The 13,446-nt window shown below is 47.9% G+C and overlaps 1 protein-coding gene across 1 annotated transcript in view; it reads left to right on the forward strand.

Annotated features, from left to right (window-relative positions):
- The first annotated feature begins 2,216 nt into the window (after positions 1-2,216).
- The window catches only part of LOC132995979 (cytochrome P450 26B1), a 32,160-nt gene continuing 20,930 nt past the window's right edge, over positions 2,217-13,446 (forward strand). Inside the window, exon 1 of the mRNA XM_061066252.1 lies at positions 2,217-2,798. Within this exon, the coding sequence (XP_060922235.1) occupies positions 2,595-2,798 (204 nt within the window). The 5' untranslated portion in view covers positions 2,217-2,594. The remainder of the gene's footprint in view (positions 2,799-13,446) is intronic.

Genomic DNA, 13,446 nt, shown 5'->3' on the forward strand with positions numbered 1-13,446 from the left:
TCATAAGAAAATACAGAACGTTGAACTTGAGCATTTATAGGACTCGTCTCATCACTGAAGACTCACAAGAACAATCCTCTCTTTTCTATCTTTCTTTTCAACATCCCTCTCTCTCTCTCTCTGCCCGGCTGGCATGTGATTCTCCTCCGCTAGGCGGCAGCATTGAGCCGCTGTCAGAGAACGAGTGTGAGACTGAGGAGGAGAGGAGGAGAAAAAAGAGAGAGAGAGAGAGACTTCTCGTTTGTGGTTTGAGGGAATAAAGGGATGAGAGGAGGAGAGGAAGGAGGGAAAGAGACAAATGGACGAAAGAGGAAGAAAAGAAGAGATGAATGAGAAAATAAATGAAGTTGACTTTACTGTGAGGATTTCATTCACACTCCTTTGCTGTGTGTGTGTGTGTGTGTGTGTGTGTGTGTGTGTGTGTTACGTAACAGCCTCTAATAAACCCACAACACAATAAGAGGACCTAATTGAAGCCACTCAGTTCATTTGATCTGATCGTTTTCTGCAAAAAACAGACAGAGTGACTGATGGGTAGATGAGAGAGGTGCATGATGGGTAATGGTGATGATGAAGGGACATCAGTGGGAGATGTGGGCGACATCAGATTATAGATCAGATATAATACACACACACAGAGAGAGAGAGAGAGAGAGAGAGAGAGAGAGAGAGAGAGAGAGAGAGAGTGTGTGTGGAGCAAAGGTGGAGATGATAAAGGACTAAACCGTAAATTAAATTAAATAATTAAATAACTTATTAAACTAATTCAAATGAATCAAAGAAGTGAAACAAGTGTAACTCCAAACTGTGTGTGAAGGAGCGAGTTGAATTGACCCACGTCATTAGTAGCTCACTCGTTGGGATATTAATTGATTGATTAATTGATTGATTAATTGATTGATTAATTGATTGATTTGGGTTCTAACGTCTCTATGAAGTTAGTCTGCAGGTGATTAGTTTAAAGAGCGCGCACGTAGACAGAAGTCATAAAAGTTACTTCGAGCCGTGTTCCTCTACACGCACACAGACACACACACACACACACACTCTCTCACACACACACACACCCTCTCTCTCTCTCTCTCTCCACACTGGCTCGCTGCCAGCTCCAGCACGCTCCAAGCCTCCTCTCCTCACTTTACACCACCACCCCTTCTCCTGAGAGGAGAGAGAGAGAGGAGAGAGAGAGAAGGGAGAGGAGGGAGGGAGGGAGGGAGGGAGGGAGGGAGGGAGAGGAGGGAGGGGAGGGTGAGGAGAGGGTGAGGAGAGGGAGGGAGAAAGGAGAGGGGTTCCTCCAGGAGCAAGAAAGAGGTGGAGCAGAGGGGAGGGATGGAGGGAGGAAGGAGAGGAGGGGGGATGGAGGGAGGAGGGAGGAGGGAGGGGAGTCTCTCGGCCGACGCTGGGGTGAGGTGGGGTGGGGGGGTGGGAGGGCTGGGGGGGGGGGGGGGGGGCGACGGGAGCCCTTGGCCGCCTATTCGCCTTCCAGTTGCCTCCGCACTATATAAACACTCATTGGTGCCTCTGGCTGGACGCGCACACACACACACACACACACACACACATACTGGAGTGTATGGGCAGCCAGCAGAGAGAGAGAGAGAGAGAGAGAGAGAGAGGGAGAGAGAGAGAGCAGCTCAGAAACAGAAAGGTACACAGAGGAAAGAGTGGACGACAGAAAGTGAGAGAAGCAGAAGAAGAAGGAGCTCCTGAGCATCTCTCTGCACGGATCCTAACAACTTCTCCTCGACTTTCCTCCAGAGATTAAAACTTCTTCAAGTCAACTTTTGATTTTGCTGTTTTTTTTTTGGGGAGAGTTTTGAGAGAGAGACGCGAATCCTGGAAGAGTTTTCGTGCACTTTTGAATCTTTCTCTCTCTAAGAAAGTCGTTCCACTTCATCCCTTTGAGAAGTTTTCACAAACTTTAGTCCTCATCAGCTCCAGGACTCGACCTTCATCACCTCGAGGGTCTGACCCGAGTCTCCAGGTTCCAGACTTCTTCTTCTTCATCTTCTTCTTCTTCATCTTTAGGTCCCTGACCCACAACCGAGACCAAACATGAGATTCCAAACCCCAGGACAGACCCGAGCCTCCAGAGACTCCAGATCCTTAAACCATTAAAAACCAGTGGTTGTGTTCCTCCACTCTGGTTGTGTTTCTCCACGCTGGTTGTGTGTTCTCCACTCTGGTTGTGTGTTCTCCACGCTGGTTGTGTGTCTCCACTCCAGCTGAGGTGTGATCCTGCAGCTCCGGGGCCGCGCTGCTCACCTGTGGCTCATCCACAGCTCGATCCTCTGCAGCCTTTTACGCACAGAAACGCCACTTTTGAGACTGTTTTGTTTAAAAAACCTGGAGCTCCAGTTTGTGTGAAGGAGAAGAAACTCCTCAGTTCATTCATTCTGAGAAACACACACAGCTGCTGCTTCGTGTGACTCCCACAGCGCGTTGGAGCTGCGCTGCGCTTTTACGCACAGAAAACTAACTTTTACGCGTCCAACCTTTTTTTTGAAAGCGTCCCCAGGATCCTGATCTTTTTTGCAGAAATAGAGAAACCCTTTCCTGCAGCTTTGTGAGTCCAGAGCTTCTCCATCACAACGATGCTGTTCGACAGCTTCGACCTCGTGTCGGCGCTGGCCACCCTGGCCGCCTGCCTGGTGTCCATGGCTCTGCTCCTCGCCGTGTCGCAGCAGCTGTGGCAGCTCCGGTGGACGGCCACAAGGGACAAGAGCTGCAAGCTGCCCATGCCGAAGGGATCCATGGGCTTCCCCTTCATCGGAGAGACCTGCCACTGGCTCCTGCAGGTAAGGGACCGGACTCCGGGTCACACTCCGGGTCACACTGGAACTCTATCTGCGGCTGATATACTCTTCTTTCATTTATTAGGTTTCCAAACTTGCTTTTTTTATGATTTATTCTTTCTTTTTTGTGGCGTTTACAATCCGAGTTCATTCATTTCTTCTTCGTGGCTTCTCAGTGTTTGCTGCTTTAACGGAACTCCGTCTGAAATGTCAAGTTTCTGAGGAGCTGGTGCGCAATGGCACATAGAGATAATATTGATATTGACACCGAGAGAGTGTTTTAACTATTAATATGAAACTTTTTACACATTTTCCCCACATATTCTGATCGTTATCCCTCCGCTTCACAAACTAAACACCTTCTAAACATTTATCTTTTATGCCTTTTGTGGATTTGGACAAATAAAAAGTCATGATGCGCAAAGTTCAATCTGCTCATATCACAAGATGTTCGCTGTTCTTTAGAACTTTAGTGAAGTTATGGCTCATCCTCACTTTGCGCGTCTGTGGTGGCTCCAGTCCGCGCCACGGACACACACACGCACACACATACGCACACACACACACACACGCGTTTATCAAAGACTTTCCCTTCACTTTTGATTAGTTTAGCGCGTCCCAATCTCTCCAGATTCTCTCACTGTGGCTGCATCAGGCGATCAGATCACTTCTCTTTCCCTTTCTCTCCACGGCGGGGTCGAGCTGCAGTCAGGCTGATAGAGTGATATCTGGTATCTGTCATATCTGTCATATCTGTCATATCTGATACTGGGGGCACTGGGTGGCGGCGGGTTCCTCTGAGGAGAACATAGAACCAGCTCAGAGGAACCACACGGACGCGCCTCTTGCTCCTGGGCTTTGGATGAACTTTACGCACAGACGCGAGGGTTCGTGCGTAAAGACGTGAAGGGTTAAGTTGAGGGTAAAGTGCACAACTCGGATTCTCCTCATCTTCCTCCTCTTCCTCTCGCTTCTCCTCCTGCTTCTCCTCATCTTCACCTTCCTCCTGCTTCTCCTCATCTTCACCCTCTTCCTCAGCTTCTCTCCCTGCGGCTTCTTCTTGGCTGCGTCCTGCAAACACGCACCCAGCGCTGCGCGTCTCACAAATAATTCAATAACACGATTCCCCCCCCCCCCCCGGGCTGTTGACTGACAGGCGCTTTCAGAATGAAGCGGGAGTATCCTGTGACACGATGAGTAACTTGTTTTGTATGAAGGGATATTAATCATTTATTCGTGAGATGCTTCACTTTTGAGCCAAAACCTGTGGAACTGATCCATCGCTCGCTCCTGATCCACGAGGAGGAAGGAGGTCACTGGTCTCTCTCGTGCAGGAGGAGGAGGAGGTCACTGGTCTCTCTCCTGCAGGAGGAGTAAGGAGGTCACTGGTCTCTCTCCTGCAGGAGGAGGAAGGAGGTCACTGGTCTCTCTCCTGCAGAAGGAGGTCACTGGTCTCTCTCGTGCAGGAGGAGGGAGGAGGTCACTGGTCTCTCTCGGGCAGGAGGAGGAAGGAGGTCACTGGTCTCTCTCCTGCAGAAGGAGGTCACTGGTCTCTCTCGTGCAGGAGGAGGATGAAGGTCACTGGTCTCTCTCGTGCAGGAGGAGGAAGGAGGTCACTGGTGTCTCTTGTGCAGGAAGAGGTCACTGGTCTCTCTCCTGCAGGAGGAGGAAGGAGGTCACTGGTCTCTCTCGTGCAGGAGGAGGTCACTGGTCTCTCTCCTGCAGGAGGAGGTCACTGGTCTCTCTCCTGCAGGAGGAGGAAGGAGGTCACTGGTCTCTCTCCTGCAGGAGGAGGTCACTGGTCTCTCTCCTGCAGGAGGAGGTCACTGGTCTCTCTCCTGCAGGAGGAGGAAGGAGGTCACTGGTCTCTCTCCTGCAGGAGGAGGTCACTGGTCTCTCTCCTGCAGGAGGAGGTCACTGGTCTCTCTCGTGCAGAAGGAGGTCACTGGTCTCTCTCCTGCAGGAGGAGGAAGGAGGTCACTGGTCTCTCTCGTGCAGGAGGAGGTCACTGGTCTCTCTCGTGCAGGAGGAGGAAGGAGGTCACTGGTCTCTCTCCTGCAGGAGGAGGTCACTGGTCTCTCTCCTGCAGGAGGAGGAAGGAGGTCACTGGTCTCTCCCCTGCAGGAGGAGGTCACTGGTCTCTCTCCTGCAGGAGGAGGTCACTGGTCTCTCTCCTGCAGGAGGAGGTCACTGGTCTCTCTCGTGCAGGAGGAGGTCACTGGTCTCTCTCCTGCAGGAGGAGGAAGGAGGTCACTGGTCTCTCTCGTGCAGGAGGAGGTCACTGGTCTCTCTCGTGCAGGAGGAGGTCACTGGTCTCTCTCCTGCAGGAGGAGGTCAATGGTCTCTCTCGTGCAGGAGGAGGATGAAGTTCACTGGTCTCTCTCGTGCAGGAGGAGGTCACTGGTCTCTCTCGTGCAGGAGGAGGTCAATGGTCTCTCTCGTGCAGGAGGAGGTCAATGGTCTCTCTCGTGCAGGAGGAGGTCACTGTTCTCTCTCGTGCAGGAGGAGGATGAAGGTCACTGGTCTCTCTCGTGCAGGAGGAGGAAGGAGGTCACTGGTCTCTCTCGTGCAGGAGGAGGTCACTGGTCTCTCTCGTGCAGGAGGAGGTCACTGGTCTCTCTCGTGCAGGAGGAGGTCACTGGTCTCTCTCGTGCAGGAGGAGGTCACTGGTCTCTCTCGTGCAGGAGGAGGTCACTGGTCTCTCTCGTGCAGGAGGAGGTCAATGGTCTCTCTCGTGCAGGAGGAGGAAGGAGGTCAATGGTCTCTCTCGTGCAGGAGGAGGAAGGAGGTCACTGGTCTCTCTCGTGCAGGAGGAGGTCACTGGTCTCTCTCGTGCAGGAGGAGGTCACTGGTCTCTCTCGTGCAGGAGGAGGTGTGAAGGAGAGTTGTATCAGCTGAGGGAGGAAAGTGGCTGCAGCTCCTGAGCAGCTCGGACTGAGGAGCAGAGAGGACCAGGAGGCTGGAGGACACACGAGAGAAGAGAGAGAGAGAGGGAGAGAGAGAAAGGGGGAGGGATGGGGGTGGGGTCGAGGGGGAGGGGAAAGGTGGGAGGAGGAGGTGAAGCTGGATCCTGACGAGCAGAGGCACGTCGGCCGCGTGCGGAGCTTGAACTCGCGCTGCTCCTCTCCTCCGTTCCATCTGACACCGCGAGAGACGCGTTCCAGGAATGCAACCGAGGGGGGGGGGGGGGGGGGGGGGGGGGGGTAAAAGTCTGTGCTTATGAGGAACAAATGTCCCCACGAGCTGAGTGAAGACACCAGCAGCAGGAGGAGGAGGAGCTCTGATTGGTTCATCAATTAGGGACTAAAGAATTCTGTCTGACAAACACAAGAGGTGTTGAAAATGAATGAAACGCTTCATTTGGTTGCCATGGTAACATCATGGTGGTGTTACTAGCAGCATCAGCACCTTCAGACGCAGTACTCCACAGTACAGTAGTACTCCACAGTACTCCACAGTACTCCACAGTACTACAGTAGTTCACACTACTTCAAATGAACGTCCTCGTGATTCAAACGTTATCTCGTCTGAGGTGACGACTGCAGCTGCTTCTTCTTCTCTTGTTTAATTCTGTCTCGACTTCCTGTGATTGGTCCAAAAGTCCAAACTATCCAACAAAGTGTTTTCACTGCAAACCAACAGAACCATGGTTCAGTTTGATCCAGACCCAGAACCCTGGTCTCCTGGTCCGAGGAACCTTTCCCACCCGTTGTTTTGGTTCAGACTGAACTGAGAAAAATCAGAAGTTGTGGACCAAACCAGCTGTGGAGGCCTCCTCAGATTAAATCAAGACCTCGACCCAAAGTTGATTTCAGTTGTCGCAGGAGAAAGAAATGAGAAACAGGAGAGAGGCAGAGATACAGAGCTGCAGCCACCAGATGCTGTTTCATGTCTCAGCTCGTGGTCGCTCGTCTGCTGCGGAGACGAGTCGTCTGCTCTGAGGGAAAAGTTAATGAACGTGTCAAACAGCCTCTGATTAAAGTTCAAGAAATGAAACGAGAGTTGAGTTTGGTTTTCAATCCAAAATGGTTTTGATAAAGAACAAACTACGGACTTCACTTCACAGCAGAACTTCAAGACACATCAGTCACGCTCGTTGAGTTTCTTCTCAGTCGAGCAAAAGACTGACTGTTGATCAGTTGAAACACCAAGACAATGGATGGAGACAATTCAGTTTAGTGAAAAGTCAAAAATCCACCTTCTTTGTCTGTTTGACTCTTTTTGGCCACTTGGGGGCGACGGAAAACATCACTGACATATCATCATTCATTTGTATTGGCCGACAGCTGCTTATTTACACATCCAGCATCATGATCATTGATTTAAAGTCATGCCTCTGAGCCCCGGATAATATAATAAGCCCAGTATTTGCTGTGTTTTAGCTCCGGGTTTGGTCTCCACCAGGACCTGACGGACACTTCGGGTTGTGTAGCTCCTTTGTTCCTGCGTCTGTTGTGTTGCCGAGCAGCTTTTCATTCATTGCAAACAGCTGGAAAGCGACGCTACGAGAGGCGTGGGACTAAACTGTCCACACAGCTCAACAGATTTTGACGATAATAATAATTTTCTGAAGGTTAATCGCAACAAGAAACAACCGATATGTGATTACAAATCTATAATATCCAAACACAGGGGACTTGTGGGAGTGTGTGTGTGTGTCTTTGTGTCGAGACGCACGAGGCAACTGTAGCTGCATCGGATTTCTTTGGACACAGAATTTGAAAGAAAGTGCCAAAAAAAATCCCTTTTTTTTCTCGAGCGCCTTGTTCACGTTTCATTATTCGTGTGTTTACCTCTTTTTGCTTTCACTCGCTCTCCTCGTCTCCCTTAACATAAAATCTCCTCCAGATTCCCTACGTAAACACACACTTTCACCCTACATGTGTGTGTGTATACACACGTACAGTATATTTTTACCTCCACACACACGGCAGCAGCAGGTTTTTGTGCGACGGGTCCATTTTAAAGCGATCTGCAGTTAGAAATAGTTCAACAGTCGCTCTGCCAAAGACCTGTCGGCTCCCATTAGAAGCTGAAGCTGTCGGAGGTGACGGTGCCAAGCAGGAGCGCTACACACACACACACACGCACACACAGACACACACAAACACACACGTCCATGGAGTCAGGAACTACATGGTGCAGACTTTTGTGTATACCGAATCTAAATCACACATGCGTTTTGATGCCTACCTTCATTAAAAAGATAAAGGATTTACGCAGAAAATATTAACGTAGGAAGCTTCAATCAGAATTATTACTCACGGTAATGTTCTCACGGCTCTGAACATGTCCTACGAATCTTTTTTGAACAAACTATATCGGAAGAAAACTAGCTTTGCAAAAATACAAATTTGTGTTTGTTTCTCTGTTTCTTGGGGGTTAATTCACGTAAACTTTAAGTTAATGTCTTTTGTTTCTATTTCTCATATATTTCCTGCTATACTACAATAAAAGTAAAAATCGCATTATTTAAATATATGGTGCGGATTTGTCGGATTTTCCAAACACCCGATATAGAAACACGATTGTTCAAAAAAGTAGGAAGAACAAACAAAGCGAAACGAAATAAGTGAAATGTAGATTTTAAGTCACTAACTTTTGTCACTGAAGTAACGTGACAGGACTTCTGGTTAATGAACTCTGTCACCTTCTCAGCATTTTCCTCTTTTGGCCACTTGGGGTCGCCAGAGTGCAGCATCCTCACGCAAGATTGTTAAACTCATTATCTCGTCAAGATGAAAATTTAAAAAATATTGAAAAACAGTGCGTGTGTTTGAAATATTGAGCGCTAAGGATTCTGGGAGATAAAGTTCTCGGTTATCGGTCGGTCGCGGGCGCCACCGAGCCGAGTTTCCTTCGCCTGACGGATTCGATCCGGACACGCGGTCTCAAGACGTCCGCTGATGCTGTTCCCAGTCTACCAGAGAAATCTATCTGCTCCTCTATGGTTTCTCCACGTCGGGTGCTGATAGCTCACACTCACACACACAATGACAGATACACAACTTTGCTACACTACACACACAAACACACACGCACAGTGCAGACAGGCCGGAGTGAATCTGGGTCAGACCAGAGGAAATGAAGACATGGCAACGAGACGCAGGAGTGTACAGTGTGTTTGTGGGACTCCAGTTTGTAAAAGACTGAACCTGGAGAGAATGGAGCGCACACACACACACAGCCAGACACACACACACAGACGCACACACAGACGCACACACAGAAACACACAGGATGTCTATGCAGAAGGTGTGAATGTCTCTTGCTTTTAGAATTCGTCAAATTTAGCTTTTAGCAGGTCGACAAACTTTGGCATCAACTCACACTGTAGACACACACACACACACACACTACAGACACACACTAATGCGTTGTCCTCCTGTCTGCCAGCCTGTCCTCTCGTCTCTGTCTGTTCTGCAGTGATGAAGTGAAAATGATGGAGGGCAGAGTAATAACAGTCCTGCAAACCAAACACTCTCTCATCACACACAGTGATGACAGCTCTCTCTCTCTCTTTCTTTCCCTCTCTCTCCCTCCCTCCCCCCTCTCTCTCTCTCTCCTTCTTCTTCTACACCTGTCCCGCTCTCTTCTTCTTCTTCTTCTCGTCGCACATTTTACAAGCGTCACACACTCAGGCAGTGAAGAGTTGACCTCAGGTAATTATTTCTATACTTAGGATCCTTTAATCTCTTTCCTCTGCTCGTCCTATGGAGCCTTTAAGTACAGTCGTGTTTTTACGAGAACCTTTCATTTGAACGAGCTTTTACTGCAATTTTCATAACCTTGCAAAATGAAATGTTTTGTGGTAGATACATTAGCGGTAGAAAGTTCCTTTTGCATTTAAAACACATTCATTAAAAGTGGAACATATGGAATCTCTATTTCTGTCGCCAGTCAGGCATCAAACCCGTTTTTAAATACCAAACATTTGGCGAATATGAATATGAACACACTGCACATTGTTTACAGTGTTAATTGAAGTTTACAGTTTTCTAAAGCTCGGGGGGGAAAACAAACACGACTTTAACATCTGTCACTAAACTGTGAAAATACTCGGAATAACACATTTCTGATATTCGAATAATTACCTGTTTCTGCTCTGATTTTAAAAACTCAAATTGCACCACGAAAGTTTCGACCTAAAAACACTTGGTCCATGTCCCAGCTGCTAACATGGAGGAGTTATTGATCTACACTGCGGCCAACCACCAGGGGGCGATTAAAATGATTTGGCTTAATTTTGTGGAAGCTGTCATGTCGTCTATCCTTTAATTACGCTCTATGAGATAACGTTGTAGAATTCCGAGAGTTAGCAACATTATCCTGAAATAGATAATGTTGCTAACTCGTCTTTGCTTCTACAGCTAGCTCTGGTTAGCGTTAGCGTCTGGTCACTGTTGCCACGGGTGACGTGTAACAACCACTTGAATCCTAAACCCGACGATGGCAAAAGCTCCTGGCGAGCGACTGAGAAAAAACGTACGCCATCGTTATACGTTGCAGCGGTTTGTCAGATTAAAGACGGCCGAGGTTCGGAAGGAACGGGGGGGGGGGAGGGACCCTGGAGTTTTTAAAGCACATGTGGGATCTCTCTGTGTTTTCGGCGGATTGTTCCTTTAACCAGCTCAGACAGAGCAGGGATTGTACGGCCTGGTGGCTTCATCTATACTAGGTTCCATTACTGTGGTCCAGCCCGCTGTGTGCTGCATAGCTGCGGTTACACAGTCCCGACACACACACACACACACACACAGACACACACACACACACAGACACGCACAGGATAAATGGAAAGACTCTGAGTAGACGCACACAGAGACATATAACATGCAGCAGACGCACATATAGAGAGTTTGTAGAAGTGCACAGAAGTTCGTGAGCTCACACGGATCAAGTTACGATCCTGATTAACTCTTTCTTTCTCTCTCGCTTTCTTGTGGCCGGGAACTGGCAAGTGTGTTTTTGTTGGGTGAGAGATACATAGTTCATTGGGCGGGCAACAAGGGGCAGCCCCTCTGTGTGTGTGTGTGTGTGTGTGTGTGTGTGTCTGTGTGTGTGTGTGTAACAGTGTTAACATTCAAGGCAGGACCCTTGAACCTCGGAGGACTCTTCTTCCAGCCTTTGTTCCATCGCTTCTTGCTCATCGCTCTCGCTCAGATTTAATTTATTGATGGAAAATAAAGTGCTCGCCCGTGTTTTCGTTCTTCTGCTTCGAAAAGGAGAAGAATATATTTTTTACCTTTTACGTCCTGATCCGCGTCGTTGTTTTATTTTACCGCTTCTTCGTCTGTCGCCATTTTTTTTTTATGGCTCCTTTCCTCTATCTGGTCTTTTCTCCTCCTTCTCCTCCTTTGGTCATCTTATCTTCTCACTTTCACACGATCAGAAATTATGAATATTACGTTTTACTGGGAGGATTGAAGCTAAAACATGGGGCGACAGGGTGGTCCCGGACCCCCCGATCCAAAACATATATACATTTATAACCACAGTGCTTTCTGTGAGACCCCTGGCGAGAGTGTTAATCGCAAGAATAACGTTTTTTTCATTGAAGCATCCTTCCATGTCCATCTTTCTTTACCCTCTCCTTCTTCTTATTTCCCTCCTTCCTCCTCCTCCTCTTCCTCCTCTTGTTCAGAGTAGCAGGAGGTGCTGGCAGCCGTCTCTCTTGCCCCTTCCTTCACCCCGGGAACACACTGCTCCCTCGGCCCAGGACTCCTGTCCTGGGCCGAGAACACAACCCTCTGCTAAAGACTGTGTGACGAGTTGTGTAACGGCTCAAAGCTCAAGGTTAAAGTTACGCTTTCACTTTTATTACTGTCAACACGTTGCACGAAATCTTAAACCAACAATAATCCATTTTTTAAACACTTAATGGGACCGGGGATCGGTCGACTGCATTTATCAGCATCGACACCAAATCTACGATCAATCAATCCTACTTTTAAAAAAAAGAGGCCCAATAATCTCCGAAAACATCTAGCCAATGTAATCTTGTATTGATTTGTACGTTTGTTTTTTAAATATTTCCATATTTATATACATTTTTTGTTTATATTCTCAAAATTACACATATTTCTAAGGTTTATACGCCTGCTGCCTTTCTTTCTAACTGTAATATAAGCTGCTATATGACTAAATCGCCCAAGATCTATAAAGTATCTATCCATCTATATATCTATCTTTAATATCGTATTATATCGATATATCGTATCATATCACAACGTATTTTATCTTATCAATCGTATCCATCTGTCTAAGGACTATTTTCACCTGTGGATTAATAAACATTTGCTTATTTTAGTCAGAATCTAAAGCAACAGGACTTTGCATTCAGGATTAATAAAGAAACTACAGTTACATGTTCAGCTCAGTGTAATATTCTAACTTCTTGATTTGAATTATGTCATCTTTGGGGAAACAGTGAATCTCTGTGGAGCAACAAAAAAAAGACTTTTGTCATTTGTTGACAATAAGAAAATGATTGAATATCACCACACAAGTGTTTGTGTTGAGTGTGAATCTGCTAGTTGAGGTGTGTGTGTGTGTGTGTGTGTGTGTGTGTGTGTGTGTGTGTGTGTGTGTGTGTGTGTGTGTGTGTGTGTGTGTGTGTGTGTGTGTCTGTGTGTGTGTCAGGGTATTAGCTGGGGTCCCGGGGTGAGTGCTTAGAGAGTTTTGAACAACCATAATCTCCCTTTCTATAATGTCCTCGGGTCAGGGGCCAACCCGCTCTCTCTCCGTCTCTCCCGCTCTCTCTCCCTCTCCCTCTATTCTCTCCGTTTCTTGGCTGAACTATCCGAAGCCCTTTCTCGTTAATCCGTCCTTTTTTTTTCAAAGCCATCTCTCCGCCTCCTCCGCCACGCTCTGCGCTCGCTTTCCCTCGCTCCGTCTCTGGCGCCTTCGATCCTTCACACTCTCTCTTCCTCGGTCCCTCGATTTCATTCACTCTTCCTCCCCTCCTTCTCTCTCCTTCCCTCCTTTCCTTCCCCTCCTTCCTGTCCTTCCCTCTTCTTGCCCTCTTCTTATTCCTTCTCGTTCTCCTGCTCTCTCCGTCTCTCTGATGTGGTGGCGTGACCGCAAAGGGACGGCGGCCATTGTCAAGTGGAGGACCTGTCGCACCATTCAACTACACAATCGACACACACACACACACAGACACACACACTGGTTCCTTGGTATCTCTGGCAGCGGCTGAATGACTGACAGCTGAAAAGAGAGAAGGAATTCCCTCACAGCCTTTGACCTTGTTTCCTCTCTTTCGTTCCTCTTCTCCACTGACGCCGTTTCGTTTTCACTTTACATTTTAAAACCTGGAGAACTTCACCTTCACCATCATCACTTTTATTATTTTATCATATTCTGTCAAACCAGATTGTGTCCGTTCTCTTCTTCTTCAGTTTGGTTATTTCCAGACAAGGTTTGAGTTTCCTACGTTAGCATTCAACCGACCAACCAACCAGCGAGCTGAAGCTGGTAGCGATACCATAATGATGCTACCATGGCAACCGGTTCATTAAATTTGCCCATTCAAACACGAAAACACGCCCACAGACGTCAGACGCCGTCTACGAACCAATCAGTGTCAAGTATAGGTCAAATACAAAGTGAGACCAAAACTAACCAGATCGAATGAAACTATGCAACA

Source organism: Limanda limanda, chromosome 22, assembly GCF_963576545.1.
Source record: "Limanda limanda chromosome 22, fLimLim1.1, whole genome shotgun sequence".
Classification (NCBI taxonomy): Eukaryota; Metazoa; Chordata; class Actinopteri; order Pleuronectiformes; family Pleuronectidae; genus Limanda; species Limanda limanda.